The sequence below is a fragment of the Hermetia illucens genome, chromosome 6 (assembly GCF_905115235.1).
Source record: "Hermetia illucens chromosome 6, iHerIll2.2.curated.20191125, whole genome shotgun sequence".
Taxonomy (NCBI): domain Eukaryota; kingdom Metazoa; phylum Arthropoda; class Insecta; order Diptera; family Stratiomyidae; genus Hermetia; species Hermetia illucens.
In genome coordinates this window covers 99,823,625-99,847,724 of record NC_051854.1, presented here as the reverse complement: position 1 = coordinate 99,847,724, position 24,100 = coordinate 99,823,625, and the positions used below count along the sequence as shown (strand labels likewise).

The 24,100-nt window shown below is 46.1% G+C and overlaps 1 protein-coding gene across 2 annotated transcripts in view; it reads right to left on the bottom strand.

The window, feature by feature from the left end:
* LOC119658632 (G protein-activated inward rectifier potassium channel 3) overlaps positions 1–24,100 on the bottom strand; it is a 263,585-nt gene that overhangs the window by 110,357 nt on the left and 129,128 nt on the right. The window contains exon 1 of one of the 2 annotated variants that reach the window (XM_038066158.1): positions 23,578–24,091. The exons of the other annotated variant lie outside the window; for it this stretch is intronic. Within the exon in view, the coding sequence (XP_037922086.1) occupies positions 23,578–23,627 (50 nt within the window). The 5' untranslated portion in view covers positions 23,628–24,091. Of the gene's footprint in view, positions 1–23,577; positions 24,092–24,100 lie in introns of those variants that run through there. 2 annotated transcript variants of the gene reach the window in all.

Sequence of the window (24,100 nt, the reverse complement as noted above, 5' to 3'; positions counted from 1 at the left end):
TATGCATTGCCTAAAACCTATAGCGCGTTTCCCCAAACTGGGACTGCATACAGCATCATAGAACTCACCACCCTGGCTATGAGCGGCCTGCAAGTATCCCGCGGTCCTCCTATGTTCGGCATCATCCTAGCCAGAGCCATCCTCGTGGTGGATGCTTTTTTACAAGTATGCTCTATGTGCTGCTTAAGATTGAGTTTTCCGTCTATCATCACCCCCAAGTATTTGATGGGAGGCTTGGAAGTGATGATACGATTCCCGATTTTAATGCAGGCGTAATTTCTTTTACGCGCTTAGTGATGAGAACCGCTTCCGTCTTTTCCTCAGCGAGTGCCAGTCCAGCACTCTCTAACCAAGCCTTAACAACCCTGATTGCTTCGCTTAAGTACAACTCAGCATCCTCGAGATGCTTTGCGACCACAACCAGTGCTATGTCATCGGCGTAACCCACCACCTCCGGAACCGGAAGGTTAAGCACATCATTGTACATGATGTTTCACAGTAGTGAGCCCAATACAGAGCCCTGTGGGACACCCGCGGAGACAACGTACTCCTTGGGTCCATCATCGGTATTATACCAAAGTGTTCGCTCATGCAAATAGCTATCTATAATAGCGGCGAGGTAGGTGGGAACACCAATCCTCGCCAGAAACTTTCGTATAAGGTTCCAATTGGCCGAGTTGAATGCATTCCTCACATCCAGGGTGACCACCACACAATATTTGCTGGTACAACCCCTTCCGTGAATTGCATTTTCGGCCAAGCCAGTAACCATTTTAATGGCATCAATGGTTGATCTGACTTTACAGAACCGATACTGCCTATTTGAAAGGCCCCCTTGGCTCTCGATAACTGGGAGTAGTCTATTATGAATAACCTGCTCCAACATTTTCCCCATAGTGTCAAGAAGACATATAGGTCTATAGGAGGACGGTTCCCTCGGCGGTTTGCCAGCCTTAGGCAACAGCACCAGCTTCTGCCACTTCCACGGTGCTGGAAATATACCCTCGAACATGCACGTTTCGAACAGCTCCGCGAACATATCCAGTCTACATTTGACGGCCTTATTCGGTATGCCGTCCAGACCCAGGGCTTTGCTGTGGCCTATTCGACTGCAGACCTCCAGCAGCTCGTCCCTGGTGACTGGTGGAATCGGCGTCACATTCAGGAGACGCTGGAAATTGTTAGTACCCCGCTCTTGCTGGGGAAATAACCCCTAGATTATTTTCAACAAGAGCATGTCTGTCTGTCTGTCTGTCTATCACAAGCACTTTTCTCAGAAACGGCTATACCAATTGACACGAAATTTGGTAAAAAGGTGGGAACTGTGAACCCCCAGACATGCAGTGAGTGCTATCCTTCTAGGTTCAATTTAGGGGGGGTCCCCATACATGTAAAAGGCGGGCGTAAATTTTTTTGTGAGGTATCAAATGAAAGGTCTCGAAGCCGGTCTTAGTTTTGAGATTTGTTAGAAAAGTGGGGTGTGGGAGGGGTGGAAAGGGATGATTTCTTTAACGGACGCTTTCTCAGAAACTACCCAACCGAAAAATCTGAAAAAATTGATGAAGCTGCCAATAATCCCCACCCTCCTTCCCTTTGCACAGTGGGTTCGCTCCAAAGTCCTTGCTAATCTACTGTGTTACTTCGACTTGTCATCAGCACTAGAACATGCTTTCGCGATGTGACCGAAGCCTGCTCTTGATCCCTAACACGACACATAACCCAGCAATTTCAGTACTGTTTCCACTGGTAGGGTGATGAGGCGGTTTGTGTCCCACCATAAGTTTTTCGTACCGCTAAGTCTTCAAGTCCAATTAGGTCGAACTCCTTCTCCAAGGCCGCGCAAACCTCCTCCTTTGTGGTGACCTCATTTATGCCCTTGCAGATTATAGAGATCTCCGGCCTGCTAGCCCAAATTTCGACTTTCCGATTTAATTCAAGAATTCGTCCGCCATTATATTTTCGGATTTCTTTAGTTCCAATATAGTTAAGGTCATTTTTTTGAGAGTCTAATGCAGTTAGCATTAACTCCTAAATTGTTGAGTCCCGGGTTTGCCTTCACTTGCCAAATATATAAACGTCAGTTGGTCACTACTCTGACGAATCAAGTGGGGATCAACCGGTATTGGAGAGGGAGGCGATAAAGACGGAATATAGAAGGACACACACATCGTCTTTTACCATTGCAAAATTTACCCTTAAAAATGCGGGCTCATGTAATACCCATTGACTTTGGGATTGGGAAATTGAGACATTGGAGCAGTCCGTTCTGTAAGTCAGCCTATGCCCTTTCAAACTAACTTCGTTTAGTTTGTCGACAGTTTAGCTTGGCATCTGGACTTCCTCTCATTCCACCTGTCTGTGGCTTTGGCAATCTGGGTCTACCTGGATCAGCATTATAATTTCCGAAGTCAAAAATGTACCAAAGATACTAAAAAACAGGAAAGTACAGAGCAAATACGGAGCGTCTGAATTCGAAGGATGCTAAAATTTGAAACATGAGATCACTCCCTTAGCACCTTCTTAACAGCACTATTTCTCATAACAGAATGTCTATTCTCCTGTATGAAGTTACCAAATCTCCCATCAGGCGCGTTCCTTCGTGCTGATAAGTGAAAGTTCGGCATTCCCATGACACATCCGGAGATGTGTGGCTTCGGAAATCCAGTACCGGCGGCTTTTAGGAGTGGGCAAGCGGGCTCCCGCCCGTCGATATCCAATGACCGCAGTGCTACAGTAGTAGAAACCTTGGCTACTGTGGCATCAAATGTTACAAGCGCGATGAATGGAGTGGAACTGGTTCCATTTACGGACCCGTTTAGAAGAGGTTCGATTCCCGAGGTTAGATCCCCACCCTCACAGACACACGCCCCCGCAAATGGAAATGCTACTCCCAAGGGGGAGAGTGTGGCAAATTGGGAGTTGCCTTCATCGCACTAGGTAATAAAATGCTCAAGTTTTGCGAATTCATCAAGGAACGCCGGAATATCCATCAAAATATAAGGGCCATGATTCGAGGAATTAGGCTGGCGTACGACTATGACGAAGATGAAAAAGGAATGAAGGCATCGGTTGAAAAGTAAGTCAGGCAACATAAGCGACGCCTACAAAAACTCGGGAGAGGAAAAACCGGGGAAGAGGCATCGCGAACGGTTAAACGAGTCAACTGGCCAACAATCCCCTAAGAGAAAAAAGGGCTAAACTCCCAAAAAATTGGATCAAGTGAGGAGGACTGATCAAGCTGCAGGGAAATCTCATGTAGCCATAATTTCGGGGAAAGGTGCGAACCCCTAAAGAGGATGTGAAAGCCTGGAGAAAAGTGGCTCCTCGGAAAAGAAAGATAGAAGGAGGATATGATCGGAGATTATCATCATCTCCAAGCGTAGCAAAGGGTCATACGCTGACATTCTCAAGAGAGTGAAGACTGACCCCGAACTTACCACGCTAAGAGATAATGTTAGCCGCATTAGACGGTCTTAAAGAGGAGATCTTTTGCTAGAACTCAAGAAGTCCAAGGATATAATGGCGGATAAATTCTTGAGCCAAATTGGACAGTCCTTGGGACAGGAAGCCGAAATCAAGGCTAGCAGATCGGAGATCTCTATAGTCTGCAAGAGTATAGATGAGGTCACCAGGAAGAAGGAGGTTTGTGAGGCTTGGGAAAAAGAATTCGATCTAATTGGACTTCAAGGGTCAGCGGTAAAAACGCTACGAAAAGCTTACGGTGGGACACAAACCACCATCATCAGTCTGCCAGTGGAGGCAGCACTCAAACTGTTGGCAGCAGGGAGAGTTGAAATAGGCTGGGTTATGTAACATCGATGTGGCCATAATTAGTGAGCCATATCAAAACCACAGTGATCGCATTTAGGTCAAAAACCAAACGGGCCAAGCAGCGCTGTGGGCTTGTGGAGAACAAGCATTTGAGGAAGTAAAGGAGCACCCGCAGGAGGGCTTTATCAGAGCGACGGTGAAAGGCGTCCACATCTACAGCTGCTATGCTCCACTCAGCGCTACACTTGCCGAGTATGACCAGACACTTTCCGCTATGGGTTTGGATGCATGGACGTTGACCGACTATAATTGCCGGAGACTTTAATGGGTGGGCCCTTGAATGGGGCAGACGGACAACTAACGTTAGGGGACGTGTTCTCCTCGAAGTATTCGCGGAGCTAGACGTAGTGCTGGCGAATGTTGGGGCCTCGAACACTTTCCGGGGAAGGGACCTGGGGTCTATAGTGCGTGCCATTTCAGCCAGTAAAGTCGCTTGGCATATCAACGAGGACAATACTCACAGCGACCACCAGGCAATATGCATGCAAATCAAGGACGGTTCGAGCTCGAAATAGAGTTCTCGTGGAATGCTGGGTGTTATGCTCGGCTCGACGCGCGCTTCCTGAAACAGATTATTACCACTCGGCTCCCTCACCACGAAAATAGGTGAAGGCAAATGTTGTCCACCTAAATGAGGGCATAATACCTCCAGTATCTGTGGAGGAGCTGCGGGAAATATGTGGTAGGATTGGTGACAACAAGGCCCGACCTTTTCGCCAACACCTTCGAGGCCTGCTTAAAAGTGTACAGTGGGAAAAAAAAGTTGGTGTTACTTGCGAAACCTGGCAAGCCACCTGGAAACCCAACATCGTATCGTCCTATTTGCCTGCTGGATACAATGGGGAAGATAATGGAGAAAGTCATCTACAACATACTCATACACATCGTCGAAGCCAGCAATGGTTTGCCGGAACGCCAGTTTGGTTTCCGGCGTGCCCGCTCTACGGTGAATGCAATTAGCGTGGTTGTAAACCAGCCAAAATGCGCACTGATCTCTGGCGGCTGCTGCGCCATATTGGCGCTGGATGTCAAAAACATATTCAACTCGGCCAACTAGAACTGAATTATACGGGCGTTGGCTGACATAGGTGTCCCCGGATATTTAACGAATTTGGTGGAAAACTACCTCTCAGAGAGGACTCTCCTCTCTGGTGCAACAGGGATCGGCACTAGGTCCCCTGTTATAGAATATCTTGTATAATGGAGTACTTGCTCTTCCCGCCCCAGAGGGAACTAGGATAGAATAGGATAGTCGGTTTTGCTGATGATCTAGCTGTGGTTGTTGCAGCAAAACACCCAGAAGATGTGTAGGTCTACGCGACGGAAACAGTAAGAGCGGTAAAGTCCTGGCTAAAAGGACCCGGGCGGTCTTAATAACGAACTCCAGGAAAAATAACAAGCCGTCTATCAAATACCTGGTGGTGATAATTGACATCAAATTGGGCTTTAGGGAACACCTAGAATATGCATGCCAAAAGGCAGCCAGTGCCACCACGGCACTTGCAAAAATGTTGCCGAATATTGTTGGGCCGAAACACAGGATTTGCAGGGTTACTTCTATCCGGAGTGGTGCGTTCATCTTGCTTTACTCGTCATCTATGTGCGCAGAGGCGCTTGCAAACTCTCAGATGCCGAAGCAGACGAATTCAGTTTACCGGCTGATAGCTTTGAAGGTTTGCAGTGCTTTTAGAACCACATCAGATGAGGCAGTATTGGCGGTGGCAGGCATGATCCCTGTCGATATTCTGGCGAAAGAAATGATTGTCCTATACTATGCAAGACATATGGAGGGGCACACAGATCGTAGAAATGCGGCAAGATCAGAGTCGCATGATCTCCGACAACGCGGATGGGACGAGTCTACGAAGGCTCGCACAGGCTTATTCCCAACATTAGGGTCTGGCTTGAACGGAAACATGGGGAGACCAACTATCAAATTACCCAGATTATCACGGGGCATGGCGCGGTGGTTGTTACAAGCAGTATCTGCATCGCTTTCAGTTGAATGACTCTCCGAGTTGTCCTAGATGCGATGGATACTAGAGGCTCCAGAGCATGTGATGTTTCACTGCCCAAGATTTGTAATGGAAAGGAGTGTGCTGGGCAGGAGCGTAAGCCCAAAGAATTTGGTTGCGGAAATGAAGGAGCAAAGAAAGAGGAAAGCCGAAAGGAAAAGAAGGACGAGTACCTAGGGGCAAACCTACCCCGCGAAGTAATACCTAAATGGTTGTCCTGCAAGGCTAGTGCTGGCGAGAAAAAGGGTGCCTATTATGCTAACAGTTAAAATGTTATTATCTTGTTTCGAGGACAAATTACTCTCTTGCTTATTATGCTTTCTCGTGCTGAATAAGGGAACAACTGCTTCCCGAAATTCAGGATTTGTTCTGCAGAAGTCTTTGCTTTTAGTTAAGTGCCACAGAGGTTCGTGTCCCTAAATCGCTCGAACGGAAGCAGTTGAGGATGGGAAAACCACAGAACCATAGAATAGAAATACTAATACGCAAATACTTTGCAAATTTTTCTTGTCGACATCTGTACACTTCATTGTCGAGAGTATAACATGCAAACAAGAGACACCATGTTTGATTTTACTTATGAACTTAGTCTTATTTATATTTGATACGAAAATAAAAATTTTTGATGTCATTCTGTTTGGACTTTCAACTAAATATGCATAATTTATATTGTGACATGATCATTATAAAGAAATTGCTAATTAATGCTGTTTGAAGTGTGGCTCTCATACGAAACGAACATTTATGCAAATTCCTACACTAAATTTTCAAGCACGTTCTGGATTAGCATGGATTATATTCCCATCTAGTGCAGGTGATAAAGTCTAAACTAAACATTATTTCAGTTTTTCAGTTTGCGGAAAAATCTATGACCTCAAAAGATTGTCGGATAGCGAAACATTGCTTTGGATTAGTAGTAAAAGTATACATCGGGGACAATGCCAGCTGATTTAACAAAGGCAAATAATTTAAAAATATATTTACATCCTTCCCAATAGCACGAGAGTATGTGATAAGAGCAGAAACTCGCCCCTCGGATGCCACCTTGTCGTGATGGAGGAGCTTGGGGTAGTTTACTACACTACACTAAGGGTGTCCAAAAACACATGAAGATGGAAACAAAGAGTTATAGCTCTCCAAGTGATAGAAAGTCACAGACTTCGAATCTACCCGCGACTTTGAGCAATCAGGTCGTGGCCGAGGCACGAATTCTGGAGGCCTCACCAAATTCATGTCCCCACGGAGAAATCTGTGGAAGAAAGGCTCTCCATTTCAGTGGAAAACCTACACCCGGTGTCTACGGCGTGGTCAGCCAAAAAGGATAGAACAGCATCTCCCTTAATAAGAGGAACTGCAAACCTGACTACGCCCGGCCTGTCGGTGATGCTATCCCCTAACTCTTCCAAAACCCAGGGGAGAAAGGCTCGGCAGAAGAAAACCGCAAAGGAGAAGGGACTACAGGCTTGCCTATCAGAATCTTCTCCTCCTCCTCTACCAAGAAAAGCGGAAGAAAGGGAAGCTGGTAGTGTGGACCCAACTGGTCTATTTCCAGTATACGGAAACAGATCCATGCAGTCCGGACACCGTGAACCTTGCTAGGCTCCCGGCCGACGACACCGGAAGGCACTGCGAAAAAAGGCGGAGTTTCTTGGGAATGAGGACATGGGCGTTGCTACACCAACAAGTATAGCGATGTCCAGAGAAATCGGACGAAAGAAAGCGAAAGATGAGGACAAACTGGTAGCCCCAGTAAGATCACTGAACGTAAAAGGCTTTTCAGTTAGCGGCGGTTTTCAAATTAGCCTACAATTATGCCTACAAACATAAGAGTTAGTCAAATTATCCTGAAGCATACCAAAGCCTCTTCCTATCTACTGGCGGTAAGGTTGGCTAAGTTGCAGGACTCTCCTTATATATTTCTAGTTCAAGAGCCATGGGTTCGTTTTAACAAAATCTGTAGTATTGGATCAGTCAAGGGGACTAGGACCTTCTTCGATGAAAGATCCTCGAAACCGAGGGTCTGAGTTCTAAGGTCAAAATTGTTAAAGGCAACCATGCTGAGACAATTCTTGCGGTTGCAGTTAACTTACAATACCAAGTTAATGGTAAGAGGAGAAACATCATTGTTGCCTCTGCTTACTTACCCTATGATTCATTCTGCCCTCCGCCTACGCAAAAATCTGGTAGTATATGGAGAATCAAGTGGCCTTGAACTGAAATAGGTTGTGATACGAACGCTTAACATATTTGTTGGTGTTCAAATCTCCCGCTTCTCATCAAAGTCAAAATGGATTTCAAGCGGCAATTCACCAGGACATTTTACAGCGGTTCTTTTTCTACATCTCCGCTTGACGTTTATCATCAACTTTCACGCGCAATTCGCTGTTGACTGTTTTCTCGTTCTCGTTTTCGTTTCCTTTCTTCTCATCCTGCTTTGTGCGGGCAATAAAATTAATCAATTAACACTAATCTTTCGTTTTGTTTATTATACCATCTCGTTCTCACCCAACCGTGAGTTTGGCTGAATCTCGAAAGAAGTCCGGTCCCAGTATTTTCAAAGAACGCATTTTTCGAATATTGTATTTGAAGCGTTTCTCGAACATTTTTTGGTCCGTCGAGCCGGATTCGGGCTTCTTTAAGCTTACATTTTGTAAGAAAACTGTGTTGAGTGTAGTTTGTGCCTTGAGCTTCGAGTTTTTGCCGAGTACTCCGAACTATTTACCGTGAAGTGCGATTTTAGACTCAGTGGTGCGATCCTGTGAGTGCGCGTGTTACAATACGAACAACATTTTCACCTTTGAACATTATCAGTTTGACCAACTTTTAAATCTCATCAGATAACTATGGCTATCACAAGGAGGAGGAAACCATTTTGTAGTAGGATGTCCGAATTTCCAGATATTAGACGCAGATCCGCGGTTTCATCTGGCAACATCTCGTGCCCTCTGCATTAACTGTCTGGGTATGCATCAAGTGAAAGATTGTCGCAGTACAAGGCGCTGTAAGATTTCACTGTAAGACAGACTCTCAACCTCGCTGTCTCGAATGTCTACATTCCAATTGTTGGAGTAGGCAGTGTCTCATCTGGAGAAACAGAAGGAGCTGTCACCTTTACATTGTTATCAAGACTCTCAACTCAACAAGCAGAGTTCAACGCACACATTCTCCCAAATCTCACCGTCAAATTGCCGTCAGTCGAAATATTCGCAAAGAGTTGGCCTCATCTTCATAATCTGGAACTAGCTGACCCAGATTTCCTCTCACCTGGCAAGGTTGATATTATCATCGGTGCAGACTCCTACGGCCAAATCTTAAGATCTGCAGTTAAATCCGGTTCACCAAATGAGCCTACGGCTTTTAACACCATGTTTGGATGGACAATTCTTGGTCCAGTCGATGGCTCATCATCCAGTGCACCTTCCCATACGGGTTTCACAATTTCAAATGAGCAACTACATGACAACGTCTCCAAATTTTGGGAAATTGAGGATGTCTCGTCTCATCGGGAGGATTCCCTCACCGCCGAAGAAGCAGAATGCGAAGCACATTTCCAGAGCACACATACTCGCGACAGTGCAGGTCGGTATGTGGTGCGCCTACCCTTCAAATCGAATCCTCCATAACTCGGACAAACGAAGCATATCGCAGAAAAATCACTCACCAGGCTCATCAAAAGCATTTCTCACCAGACTGAGTTCTTTAAGTTGTACTCAGATTTTCTAAAAGAGTACGAATCGCTGGGTCACATGAAAAAAGTCTCAGAAGATAAGTCATCACCTACTGAGAGCTTTTACCTTCCTCACCACGGCGTATTGCGTGAAGATAGTCTCACCACGAAGCTGAGGGTCGTATTCAATGGGTCCTGTAAATCAAGCACAGGAATTTCACTCAACGATACGTTGCATACCGATCCGAAACTTCAAGCAAACATTTTCGATGTACTGCTGTATGTAAGGCAGCACAAATTCATCTTTACAACGGACATTACCAAAATGTTCCGTCAAATAGATGTTCATCCAGATGACTGGAAGTTCCAGAGAATACTTTGGACGGATCATCAATCAAGCACCAGCGAGCCTGCAATGTACGATCTTACAACCGTTAGCATGTCGCGTTCTTAAACAACTGCTCAGCGACGAGGGCCACAAGTTCCCGTTAGCAATCGAGCCTTTTGAAAAGGGTAGCTACGTCGACGACATCACTTGAGGTGCTGATACTCTCTCACGTCTCAATGAAATCGCGTCTCAGGTTGAAGCGCTCTGTCTCACCGGGTGTTTTCCAGTAGCGAAGTGGAAAAGCAATCATCCATCGTTCAACTCATCAAGTCTAAGCAGCAATACATCTCACCAGTTCGATGAGTCTACGTGTAAAATTCTCGGGATGTCTTGGAAATGTTCTCCGGACATTTTGACTTTTACAGGCCGTACATCTCAAACTTCGGCCATCACAAAACGCATCATACTGTTAGAAACAGCTCAGTTGTTTGATCCTCTTGGATTAATCTCACCAGTCATTGTTCGAGCCAAAATTCTGATGCAGGACTTATGGCTAGAAAAGATTGGATGGGATGACCCACTAACTCCTCAGATAACTCATCGTTGGAAGACGTTCAGGAGTGAATTGGTTGATCTCGCAAACCTCAAAATTCCACGCTGGCTCAATCTCACATCTGACCTCTCACATGTCGAGATACTCGGATTTTCGGACGCATCACAAACTGCAATGGCTGCAGCAGTATACATCAGAGTTTCTCATCCAAATCAGCAATCAAAAGTAACTCTTGTCTGTGCAAAAACTCGAGTTGCTCCTCTCAAACGTCTCACAATTCCACGATTAGAATTATCTGCCGCATTACTCCTCGCGAAGCTCATCTCACGCACACGAAAGGCTCTCAACTTGATCAACATGCCAGTTACTTTGTGAACAGATTCATCGGTCACCCTCGCATGGATTAACAGTGATCCCACCCGTTGGAAGGAATTTGTCAAGAATCGAGTACGTGACATTCATGAAATCTCACCGTCGGCAGTGTGGAAATTCATCTCCACCAAGCAAAATCCAGCTGATTGCGCATCACGGGGTTTAAACCCCTCTCAACTCATCAAGCACTCTCTATGGTGGTCAGGTCCAGGTTGGTTAACCAAATCTTGTCACCAGTGACCTTCATTCTCACCACTTGATGTCTCTCATGAAGACATGGAAATGCGATCGGCAGTACATGTCGTCTCATCCACTCCATCTTTGCCTTTGGATCATCTTTTGACTCGATGCAGCACTCTCACAAAACTTGTCAGAGTCACTGCTACTTTACTACGTGCAGTAGCAGTCTTCAAACGGACACCAGATTCCAAACTCAGCATCTCGGCTCTCACTCCAGCGGATTTGCAAGCGGCTCTCACCCACTGGATTCGTATTACACAAGGATACTTCGCATCAGAAATTCGTATCCTTTCCCAAGGCAAACCTCTTCCCAACTCTCATGCACTATCACGTCTGACAGCTCGCATTGACCAAACTGGACTCTTACGAGTCGGTGGTCGACTTCAGAACTCTCAGCTTGACGAAGATAGAAAACATCCGCCTATACTTCCGAAAGACTGCGTACTGTCACATCTCATCATCGCCAACGCTCATTCTCGCACTCTACATGGAGGAACACAGCTGACTCTGAACTACATTCGTAGATACTGCTGGATCATCGGAGGCAGAGCTCCGATAAAATCATTCATCCAAAAGTGCATCACTTGCACACGTATACGAGGAATACGTGCTCAGCAGTTAATGGGCCAAATTCCTGCGAAACGAGTACAGCCCTCATTGGTGTTCGAGCATACAGGAGTTGACTACGCGGGGCCAGTGTCTCTCAAATATTATCAAGGACGCGGAACTCGAACCTACAAGGCCTGGATCGTCGTCTTCATATGTCTCTCAACATCTGCTGTCCACCTCGAGGCTGTCACGGATTACAGCACCGAAGGATTCCTCAAGGCATTTCGCCGCTTCACTAGCCGCCGTGGGATTTGCAAATCACTCACTAGTGATTGCGGTACTAATTTCATGGGTGCTGACGTCACTCTTCAGCAACTTCTCAATAGCAGTGTACAAAAATCGCAGCATTTGCGCCAAATTCTCGCAAATGACGGGACCCAGTGGAAATTCAATCCACCTGGAGCACCACATATGGGTGGAAAGTGGGAAGCAGCGGTAAAATCCGTAAAATACCATCTGCAACAAACGATCGCCGACACGCTTCTCACCTACGAAGACTTCTCGACGTTCCTCGCATAAGTTGAAGCCGTTCTCAACTCACGACCGCTGAGTGCTCTCACTGAGGACCCAGATGATCTCTCTGCCCTCACGCCTGGACACTTCATTAGAGGTGCTCCCCTCAACACCATTCCTGAGCCTACACTCACTGATGTACCGACTTCACGACTCTCTCATTTCCAACGGATCCAGGAACGCTTACACTATTTCTGGGAACGCTGGCGCTGGTCAGCTGAATATCTCCAGTCACATCAGTCCATTTCTAAATGGAAAACATCGCATCACGACATCAAAGAAGGATCATTGGTTCTCATCTCTGATGAGCGGTATCCTCCATCAAAGTGGCCGCTCGCCAGAGTTATTCAAACGCATTCCGGCAAAGATGGTCTCACTCGAGTGGTAACCCTCAAAACTACAACCTCCACATATACGCGACCAATTTCCAAATTGGTACTATTGCTAATCTCAACCACCGAGGGAGATTCTCAGCCTCAGGTCTTATCAAGTTAAACTTCTCCAACGGGTGGAGAAGGTGGGGAGAATGTTCAAATCTCCTGCTTCTCATCAAAGTCAAAATGGATTTCAAGCGGCAATTCACCAGGACATTTTACAGCGGTTCTTTTTCTACATCTCCGCTTGACGTTTATCATCAACTTTCACGCGCAATTCGCTGTTGACTGTTTTCTCGTTCTCGTTTTCGTTTCCTTTCTTCTCATCCTGCTTTGTGCGCGCAATAAAATTAATCAATTAACACTAATCTTTCGTTTTGTTTATTATACCATCTCGTTCTCACCCAACCGTGAGTTTGGCTGAATCTCGAAAGAAGTCCGGTCCCAGTATTTTCAAAGAACGTATTTTTCGAACATTGTATTTGAAGCGTTTCTCGAACAGTTGGGACAGTAGCAATGCAATCCTAAAGGAGAGAAGCCTGATTATATCACTTCAGCGGGTTTGATGATCGCAAACGTAGGGTGTGCCCCTACGTTCGTGGGGCCAAGAAGAAGTGGAGTAATTGACCTAACAGCCTGCACTTCAAAGTTGTTACAGTTGATTAGAAACTGGCGAGTGTTAGATAAAGTCTCACTCTCCGATCACCTTTACTTAGAATTTAATCTAATTATTGCAGGAGAAAAGTCTGTAATACAAAGACGGAATGCTATAAAAATTGATTGGCAAATTTCAATGAACTTCTTGGTGACAAAGTGTAGTTCCCTGGGAGACTTAGGACTCCTTTGGTGATAGAAGATCAATTGGAAACTCTAGACTGCACACCTTTAGAGTGCTTTGAAGAGGCTTCTCCTATTCTCCGAGGCCGACGTGGTAAAACGGTTCCATGGTAGAACCGAGAACTGCAGAGACTCAGGAAATCAACCAGACGATTTCTAAATCGTGCTATCAAAAGCGATAAAGATGAAGCCTGGCTAAACTTCCGGAACTCATAACGTGAATATAAGAGGCTCGTAAAACATTCGAAACGAGACTCGATTACTGTGAGGAATTGGAAGGTGAAAGGGAGACTTCCAGGTTGTGGATATAAGGATGAGTCCGCCAAGTTGGACTCTCTTAGAAAACCGAATGGCACTTTCACGAACTCCAGAGGTGAGTTACAGATTCTCTTGGAAGTACACCACCCGGGAGAATAGGCCTCAGAAGTGGAAAGACGAGAATTGGCGGTTTCTGGAACCCCTTCAAGACGAAAGTGTTGCAAGGTAAATTGGGACACTGCGAGAGCGGTTGTTACCAATGAAAAAGCGAGAGCTGCTATACTATCATTTGAACACTTCAAACCACCTGGTGTGGATGGCATCTACCCAGTGATGCTAAAGGGGGGTATAGAGCACGAGCGACTTCTAAGAAATCTTTTTCGTGGATGTCTTGCTCTGGACCACGTGCCCTCCTCTTGGCAGAATGTTAAGGTAGTCTTCATACCAAAACCCCGGGGAAGATGACTATTCAAATCCAAAGAACTTCAGGCAAATCAGCTTGATATCATTTTCGCTGAAATTTCTGGAGAGGCTGTTAAGCGTCACATTCGCGAAAAGGCGCTAAGGTCGCACCCACTAAATGAAACCCAACATGCTTACCAACGTGAAAAATTCTGTAAATCTGCTTTTCACTCTTTGGTTTTAAAGATAGAGAACCCAACTCTGAAAAGCGATGGAAGTGTCCGTGGACATTGAATGGGCTTTTGACTGTGCGCCCTTCCAAAAGCTCTGTGATGCCTCCAGAGAGCATGGTGTTGATGTACCTTTAATTAGGTGGATCTATGCTATGCTAACGCAAAGATTGCTGTGGGGTGGGGGTTGATCGCTACCTAATACCGGAAGCGACGAAAGGCTGCCCTTATGGAAGAGTGCTATCGCCACTTCTGTGGAGTATGTTGATGGACTCACTAGTATGTGAACTGCGAAATCTGCCAATACACGCTTAAACTTATGCGGATGACGTGGCTGTGCTAACTGTCGTTCGAGATCTCGGAACGGTGTCTCGAAATACACAACGCGTCGTTGATTTGATTATCAGTTGCTGACTCAGGCATGGTCTTTCAGTAAATCCAAATAAAACCACAATTGTGTTATTTACAAAAAGGAGGAAACTGGGGGGTACAATCCTTCAACTCTCCGTGATATATCTGGGAGTTATTCTAAACAAGAAGCTTTTTTGGAACAAACATGTAGAAGTAGAGATGAAACGAGCTCTTACAGCTTGAGACTGAGAGGTAGACTGCCGGATCGTTCGCTATAGTTTCTTACAGCAGCACTGTTCCTATTGGTTTGCCCAATTGCATCCGTTTTCACATTAAATGGAAATGAATCCTTAATATCCTTGCAGAGCAAGTTTATAAGTGGTAGGACAAATTTTAAGAAGTCCCAGAAATAATTGGACGTGATTAACTTTGATGGGCCTGAGGAAGCCTCCAACACTTTTTACTAGCTCGGGATCTTGTCTTGTTCCTACTTTCTCGCACAGGAATTTATATTTCTCAGGTTATAATTTCATCTTGTTTTCACCATAAATTACTACGTCATCTAGAAAGATGAAACATTCCAGGCCTGTAGTCCAGTAAGGACATAATTCATTCAACTATTGCGCTAATTTTTTCGGCACGAGATCTGGGCTATGGGCCGATCAGACCGATATATAAACGTAGCATTTGGTTGCGAACTTTTGACGTCTTGCTCGATTCACAATTACGGATGTGGTCCCCGACCTGCAAAGCCATTTTAGGCCAATAGAAACACAATCGCAGTCTATCCATGATTTTACTAACCACTTAAAGGATGATCACGAGCACGGGTGATTGCCTCAGTCGTCAGCTCCAAAATCCAAAGTTTTCATAACCTGTTGCGCCGGCAGCTCATCCCCTGAACCATGATTGGTTCGGTTGTATACCAATCTATCGCCTACTCACAGATAAGGGAATTTATGATTTAGATCCGTAGACCAAAAATGTGGCGAATAAAAACCCATGCCTGTTGCATTCTCGTTTGTCTCCGAAATGTCCACCTCTGCTGTCGAATACACGCGAAAAAGAGAATCAGGTCTGATATTTTCTACGTGCTATGATCGACTAGAATCACTGAACCTTCACCACGAATTCGGCCAGTCTACTCTAAAGGTCGGACTGGTTCATCAACAATTTGAGCGAAATATAGCTAGTTACTACAAGAGTATTTTTGATGGCATCTGAATGCACATCGATATTCTTAGGAGGATTGTTCAGTATATTTGCCGTTCGATCAGCAAGATAGCTCCCCCACTGTCGAGCGACAGTTGGATCATACAAGCGGTCGATTTTCCACTTAGTAGGTCAGAGCTCCCCAACATTGTGAGGAGTGGTGGACGCAACACGCTAGTGAACTTAAGCGTCCATCAGATGGTGATTCCCTTCCAGACTGATGTCAATGCCTCTACTGTTACGCACATCCAGGAGAAAACTGCTAAATCTACTGCTGATCGCGAAGTGGTCGATCTGATTGTAGGAATGGTTTCGGTCAGTCGAAACCCAATTGAATTTATGCCAAGCTTACTCGAAGAATGTGCCACCAATGGCGAAGCGGTAGAAGGTCCACAAGCCTGCCATCATTATCGTTACGGTCCCCATAAGCCATTCAAAGAGAAAAAAATGATCTTAATAAAAGACACCACACAAGGGGACAAGGGGCAGCGGTAGTGGAACCGGCTACAGCAGCCGAAACAACAGCAAAATAGCAGTGAAACCAGTAGCAGACCGACTCAGATAGTCTCGCTCCCCCAACAGGTGTAAAATGGCAGAAATTATGAAGACGAATTTAATTTCAGTGTATTAAAAATATGACACGCCAGCAAATGCTTAAATATAGACCGCCATTAAGACCAGTGGTAATACTAGCACAAAATTAACTGCCCCCTCTCCCCCCTCTATAGCGCTTAAAAAAGTGAAAGTACCTCCATTACAGTTCTACAAATCCACGTAAAAAAATTCATTCATGCCTTACTCAAGAACACGGGGTCAAGCAGTGTACTGCAGGATAGACTGATGCGGAACATAGCTCCCTGAGTCGAACCTATCTTTGTCTAAGGATGAGTTGTCTCTCCTCTGGGACGGTGTGTGCCTTTTCAGGGGCCAAGCCTCTCGTCTACCAAGACCGTTAGTGAGTGGTAATAGCCACACCCTGTACGAGGTGACCCTACTATTAACAAAACGCTACGGATCTAGACTGGGGAGTCGAAAAACACCTCCCCCAATCCAGGGTGTCATGCGAACCGTGCCCATTGGATAGTTTGCAGTCGGGGGTAACTGACTGTATTCGAACGGAGCCTCACTGATACCTGGTCGCCTCAGTGAGTAAGTTAGATCTTACCGTGCTACGGGGGGCTATGGCACGGCGGACCTCTTAACCCCCATACTCGTGGGAATCAAATGAGTACTAAATTGGAAAAAAAAAAACAAAAACCAAAAAAGCGGGGCCCCGTACCGCACCAAAACTGGTTAATCAGGTGGAGGCACGTCTCCGAATTACTGAAAGCCAGGTGACTACACCCAAGAAGGGAGAAGTTGGGACGCCAAGCAGTGGATCCAAGGTGAGCATTGGTATACTGCATGGACTACAGCCAACGAACACCACTGCTCAAAGAGCAGGGACCAGCAAAAGCACGTCTGAGATAAATATAACAGACGTCAGGAAGGAGACAGGTCTCAGTGGCGCCGGGGTTAAATGGTACCTGCGCTATCTGAAGGAAGGCCTGAAACCAGAAGAGGCCCTTAAGAAGGCTCAGGACAGACCTAAGCCATCTCTACCGGAGCCGAGAAAGCGGGGAGCAGCAGAGATCAGCCCGCATGAAGGGAATGCCCCCAAAAAACCCAGACCTGAACCCACGAGAGGAGAAAACCCGGGCAGGTCAGGAGTGAAGGCAGGACCCAGGAAGCCCGGCATTAGCTATGCTAGTGCGGTCAAGGGCATTCGACTGGTCATACTGCCAAAAAGGTTTCCCGAGCAAATACTCACTCGGGAGGAACAGGAAACCATTGAAGAACTTGTCGTCAAGCAGATGATCAAGGGATGGACGTCGAAACTGGTGTTCACCGGGATACGCTTTCGACCAGGCCTTATACTGGTGGACTGCGCGACGGAAGGTACCGCAGAATGGGTCAGAACCATAATTCCTAGATTGCCAGGCTGGGAAGGGGGTAGAACTGTCAACATGTGCTGGAGATGATATACCAGGAGCCCACATGGTGACAGTTTTTCTCCCAAAGGCCGCGGCAATAGTAACAGAAGACCTCATGAGACTCCTAATTGCTCAGAACGAAGATCTCCATACTCGACTATGGAGAGTCTTCAGAAGCAAGGTGGAGGGAAAGGGTAAACTCCTCACGATCGGGGTAGATGGCCGATCCCTAGAGGCAATTAAACGTCGGAGTTGTCATATCAACTACCGATTTGGCAACATACCCGTGCATGTGCACAAGGAAAAGCCAAGGAAAGAGACCTCGGAGGAGGCATCGGGTGGAAAACTTACCGAGGTCCCTGAAGAAGTCGCGGAAGCCATAGAGGCGGAAAGAACGGGATCAACCAGGGAAATAGACCTGCTGCCCAGTGAAGAGCAGAAGCTGGACGACCTAGACCTAGGACTGCTAGGGCTCGGGGTGGACAGCAACGCGCAGGAAAGCGCCATGTCGGAGGAGGAGGGTGACACTCCGACAGTGGAGAAGAGCTCCAAACAATAACGGAGCCAATGGCCAGCACTAGGATAGCCCAGATAAACCTCCACCATGCGAGAGCTGCATCTGCAGTGATTGCAAGGGCAAATTCCAAGGAGAACATTGGAATAGTGCTGGCTCAGGAGCCCTGGGTGTACCGGGGGCAGATTCGCGGTCTGCAAGGAGGAGACATGCAGGTAATTTGGGACTCGTCTTGTGAAAAACCAAGAGCTTGCATAATTCTCAAACGTAATCTAAAATACATATGTCTTTCAGAGTTCTTAACCGGGGACCTTGTGGCTATCCAAGTCTCATTGGAAGCCGGGAGGAGCACTCGAAAGGTAGTGGTAGCATCGGGATACTTCCCAGGAGACGAGAGCCGGGCTCCGCCGGAACAAGTCGCAAAGCTGACGGAGTATTGCGAGGAGAGGGCGTTACCACTTCTTCTCGGCTGCGATGCCAACGCCCACCACGTAGTATGGGGAAGCAGTGACACTAATCGTAGAGGTGAGTACCTTCTCGAATTTATTCTTAGTAATAAGTTAGAAATATACAAAGTAGGGAACACTCCAACATCTGTGACCAGCACCAGACAAGAGGTACTAGATATAACTCTAGGAAATACCCTAATGAACGGGATGGTCAGGAATTGGAGGGTGTCGGATGAACCCTCAATGTCTGATCACAGGATAATCAGATTCGACATTGAGGGTAACTCCGAAATAAAAAGAATAATAAGGAATCCCAAGAGAACGGATTGGGAATCCTACACAATGCACCTGAGGAACAACATTGCCCACCTTCAAGGGAGCGGTGACATCAGGAGCGAATTAGAATTAGAAACGGTGGTGGAAGACCTCAACACAATCGTCATTGACGCATATGAGGCCAGCTGTCCGGCCAAGACAGTCAAGTCATCAAGGGATGTAGCATGGTGGAACAGGAACCTAGCCAGAATGAGAATGGAGGTACGAAAACTCTTTAACCGGGCAAAACGAACCGGGGACTGGCGGAGGTATAAAAATGCACTGACTGCGTATAGCAACGCGATCAGGGAAGCGAAACGGAACAGCTTTAGGGAATTCTGTGAAGGGATTGAACAGATCACAGAAGCAACCAGGCTGTACAAGGTTGTAGCCAAAGACGGGGGAATATCCTCTGTCTGCTTGAAAAAGGAAGATGGGACATTCACCGAGAATGAGGAGGACAGGGTACACCTGCTTCTCAGAACTCATTTCCCAGAGTCCTACCCCTCGGCGGCAGGCGACAATAATCTGCCTGACACCCCAACAACGAATAAAAGGGGAAGGAAAGAGAGCTGGAAACTAGCAAAAGAGGTATGCTCAGAAGCTAGGCTAAGATGGGTAGTGGGAACCTCTCAACCAATGAAATCTCCCGGAGCAGATGGCATTTTCCCTGCACTTATCCAGAGAGGCCTAGGAATTATCCTAGAGTCTCTTCTGAGGGTGGTAAGGGGGAGCATAGCACTGGGTTACATACCAAGGGCATGGAGACGGGCAAAAGTGGTCTTTATTCCGAAGGCGGGTAAAAAGGATCCTTTTCACCCTAAATCTTTCAGACCAATCTGCCTAACATCGTTCGTACTCAAAACGGTGGAGAAGGTCATAGACAACTATATTAGAACCAACGTTCTAAAGCGTAATCCCTTACATCACTGTCAACACGCTTACCGGGCAGGAAGGTCAACTGAAACTGCTCTGTATCAGCTGACAGAGGTACTACGGGACGCCATTGAAACAAAAGAAATTGCACTGTGCGCGTTTTTGGATATCGAAGGAGCATTCGACAACACATCGCACACAGAGATACAGGATGCCCTGAGCCGCAAAGGAGTGGGAAACACCCTGGCACTCTGGATGGGCAAAATGCTAGAAAGCAGACAAATAGAGGTACAAACAGGTACAAATTCTATTATCATGAACACCACTCAAGGCTGTCCACAGGGCGGAGTACTATCGCCGCTGATGTGGAGTATGGTAGTGGATGAACTCCTGGACGTGTTAACTAATACTGGAATACAAGTCCAGGGCTACGCGGACGACATTGTTCTAATCTGTAGGGGCAAATATGAAGATACCCTATGTGATAGAATCCAAACTGGATTAAGGGTTACTAGTGCCTGGTGCAGGAAGGTGGGACTGCGGATCAACCCAACCAAAACCACCATAGTACCATTCACTCGGAGGCGTAAGCTGGATCACCTGAAAGCCATAACATTACATGATATGGAGGTGAAACGAGAAACAGAGGTCAAATATTTGGGAATCACGCTAGACCAAAAATTACTCTGGAAGACACATGTCGGAAACACTTGTCGGAAAGCCACGAGGGCTCTGATGACTTGCAGATCCATAGCAGGAAAAAAATGGGGTTGTAGCCCGAAGATACTACTTTGGATATATACTGCAATAGTAAGACCAATGATTACCTATGGAGCGGTAATCTGGGCAGAAAGAACCCAACTCAGCACACAAGCCAGGGAATTACATAAGCTCCAAAGGTTGGCTTGCGTGTGTATCAGTGGGGCAATGAGGACATGCCCAACGGCATCCCTGGAGGTCCTTCTGGGATTAACCCCTCTCCATCTGCACATACAGATGCAGGCAAGGAGATCAATATTCAGGATGGCCGGTAGCATGAGTGAGGCGGGGAGCTGCCTAAATCGAAGGAAGATTGATATCCTTTCTAGGCGGTATCCCGAATTACTGATACCGAGGGACAACATGACAACGAGGTTTCACTTCGATAAGAAGTTTGAAACACGTTGGAGTAACAAGACAAACTGGGAAAGCGTGGCTGTGACATACGGCTTAAACCAGCAACTGATTACTTGGTACACTGACGGATCCCTCACAGCAGAGGGAGCGGGTGCCGGTGTCATTGGTCCAAGGAAAATGTACTTTGAGCCAATGGGCAGGTACACTAGCATATTCCAGGCGGAAATTTACGCCATAGACAAATGTGCCTCCTTTAATCTGCAAAGGAACTACAGGGGGCAGAACATAGCTATTCTCACCGATAGCCAAGCAGCGATCAAGGCACTTAGGTCCAACCAGGTGAACTCTAAACTGGTATGGGAATGCCTTGAGAGACTGAATACACTCGGCTCGTCCAACAAGGTCTGGATACTTTGGGTTCCAGGCCATGCTGGGCTGGAAGGCAATGAGGCAGCGGATGAACTAGCCAAGAAGGGAGCAGGGATGCCTTTATACGGGCCAGAACCCTTCTGTGGAATCGGAAACGGTTTCATGGCTATGAATCTAAGAAACGAAGAAAAACGGTTGAGGGAACTATATTGGGCGGGCCTACCAGGGATGGAGCAGTCCAGGGTGCTTATTGGGGGATACGAACCCATGCGCACAAAGGATTGCTTAAACCTCACCAAAAAGAACTTCCGAATCATAGTGGGAATTCTCACTGGTCATTGTCGGCTGAACTACCACCTAGGGAAGCTAGGGATATCTACGGACACTGCCTGCAGGTTCTGTGAGGAGGAGGACGAAACCTCTATGCACGTCCTGGGACAGTGTCCAGCACTTGTGCAAAGTAGGTCGATACATCTGGGAGAACACTTAATACCAGATGCAAAGCTGAAACTTCGGGAAGTGGGGAACATACTAAAGTTCCTAACGGTTACAGGCCTGCTTGAGATACTATGATCAACAGGTACACTATAACCAGTAAAAGGGGCACAATAGTTCTTCAAGGGCGCGGTGCGACTTTCCCTTAACAAAATAATAATAATACTCAAGAACACAAGAACTTACTCTGCCCTAATTTCTGCTAAATTTATACAGAATCATAGCAAAATTTTCATTTTTATTAGAAAGAAAAACTCCCCAACTGCCCCTGGGTAGATGAAGGCTTGAAAATTTACGTCCTTATAAAAACTGACTCGAATATTGTGATGAATCATATCGAGCCCCAATTGGGGTCTTTTTTTTTGGCAACAGGTATTAAATACCTGGTGAAGTCTATCCTTCATCAGATAGTAACTTTTGACAAGATGCACTATTATAACTGCCAAACCATGAACATAGCCCAGAACTAGTCAATAGTGCACCGTGTCGGCAAATTCAGGAAAATGTCCTCCAGGCGAAGAATTTTCGGCAAAGACCTGCTGTGCTATTAGTAAATGAATAAATTTCTGGAAAACCACCTAAATAGATCCAGAAATGACGTATTTCAAAAGGGCGCCCAATGTGGGCTACCGTTCTCTAAAATCCCTTACAGTTTTGTTAACACGATCAGATTCGAAGGCTTTTTGCAAATTTGGATTATGTTTTCTTGACCTTGACCATCATTTGCGTATTCCCAAGAAGTGAGGGAATTCATAAAACTAAATTCCAGAGCCGATAATGCTGTCTTGGCCTCTAACCACACGCCAAAAGATTTCGGCATTGATTGTTCATATCAATCTGGTATTTACTCTCTAATCAACGTATAATGGAATTGCTCACTGCAGTAATAATTTCGGGAATTGCAGATAAGAGTACTTATCACGTAATCACTGATTTTTCAAAAGATTTCAATACTGAATGAGCCGCTAGTATTATTCTGTTATGGGAAAGTCGTACCGCGTCCTTGAAGAACTATTGTGCCCCTTTTACTGGTTATAGTGTACCTGTTGATCATAGTATCTCAAGCAGGCCTGTAACCGTTAGGAACTTTAGTATGTTCCCCACTTCCAGAAGTTTCAGCTTTGCATCTGGAATTAAGTGTTCTCCCAGATGTATCGACCTACTTTGCACAAGTGCCGGACACTGTCCCAGGACGTGTATAGAGGTTTCGTCCTCCTCCTCACAGAACCTGCAGGCAGTGTCCGTAGATATCCCTAGCTTCGCTAGGTGATAGTTCAGCCGACAATGACCAGTGAGAATTCCCACTATAATTCGGAGGTTCTTTTTGGTGAGGTTTAAGCAATCCTTTGTGCGCATGGGTTCGTATCCCCCAATAAGCACCCTGGACTGCTCTATTCCTGGTAGGCCCGCCCAATATAGTTCCCTCAACCGTTTCTCTTCATTTCCACAAAAGGGTTCTGGCCCGTGTAAAGGCATCCCTGCTCCCTTCTTGGCTAGTTCATCCGCTGCCTCATTGCCTTCCAACCCAGCATGGCCTGGGACCCAAAGTATCCAGACCTTGTTGGACGAGCCGAGTGTATTCAGTCTCTCAAGGCAGTCCCATACCAGTTTAGTAGCTTTTCGGCAGGGAAATTGGTGTCGACTCCCGAAAATATGGATTCACAAATCAGGTACTCACCGTTCAGAATCTTCATCACAGTCCATCAGAATTATGCTGTCGTACTTCATGTTTGGTGCAGATTAAGGTCAGTACAAGTAAGGATTATTTCGAGAACAAGAATAAACACAAAGAGGGACTCAACAAATAAACACAACACACCACTTCGCTTTCACTAAATTAGCGCCACCCACACTCTACTGGAATATCCAGAACTCTTCAATTTTAGTCCCACGGCGGACACCGAACACTAAATCACATCCATAAAAACTCATAGAGTCAAATTTCATTCGAAACCCGTGAAAATCTCGCAACCAACTGAATTTATATGCAAACATACATCTGGCTAAAAACTGCCAACTCTAGAGCTACCACTAAATCTACACTTCAAGCTGAGTATCTTTTTAACAGGTACTGGATTTTTTTTTTTCGCTCGTCGTCTTTAGATAGATACGGACGAAATTTAAATCACAATATCACGCAAAGCTGTCTCAACGGACGGATTTATTGGCGACAACTGATACCACCAGCGCTAGGCTTACTT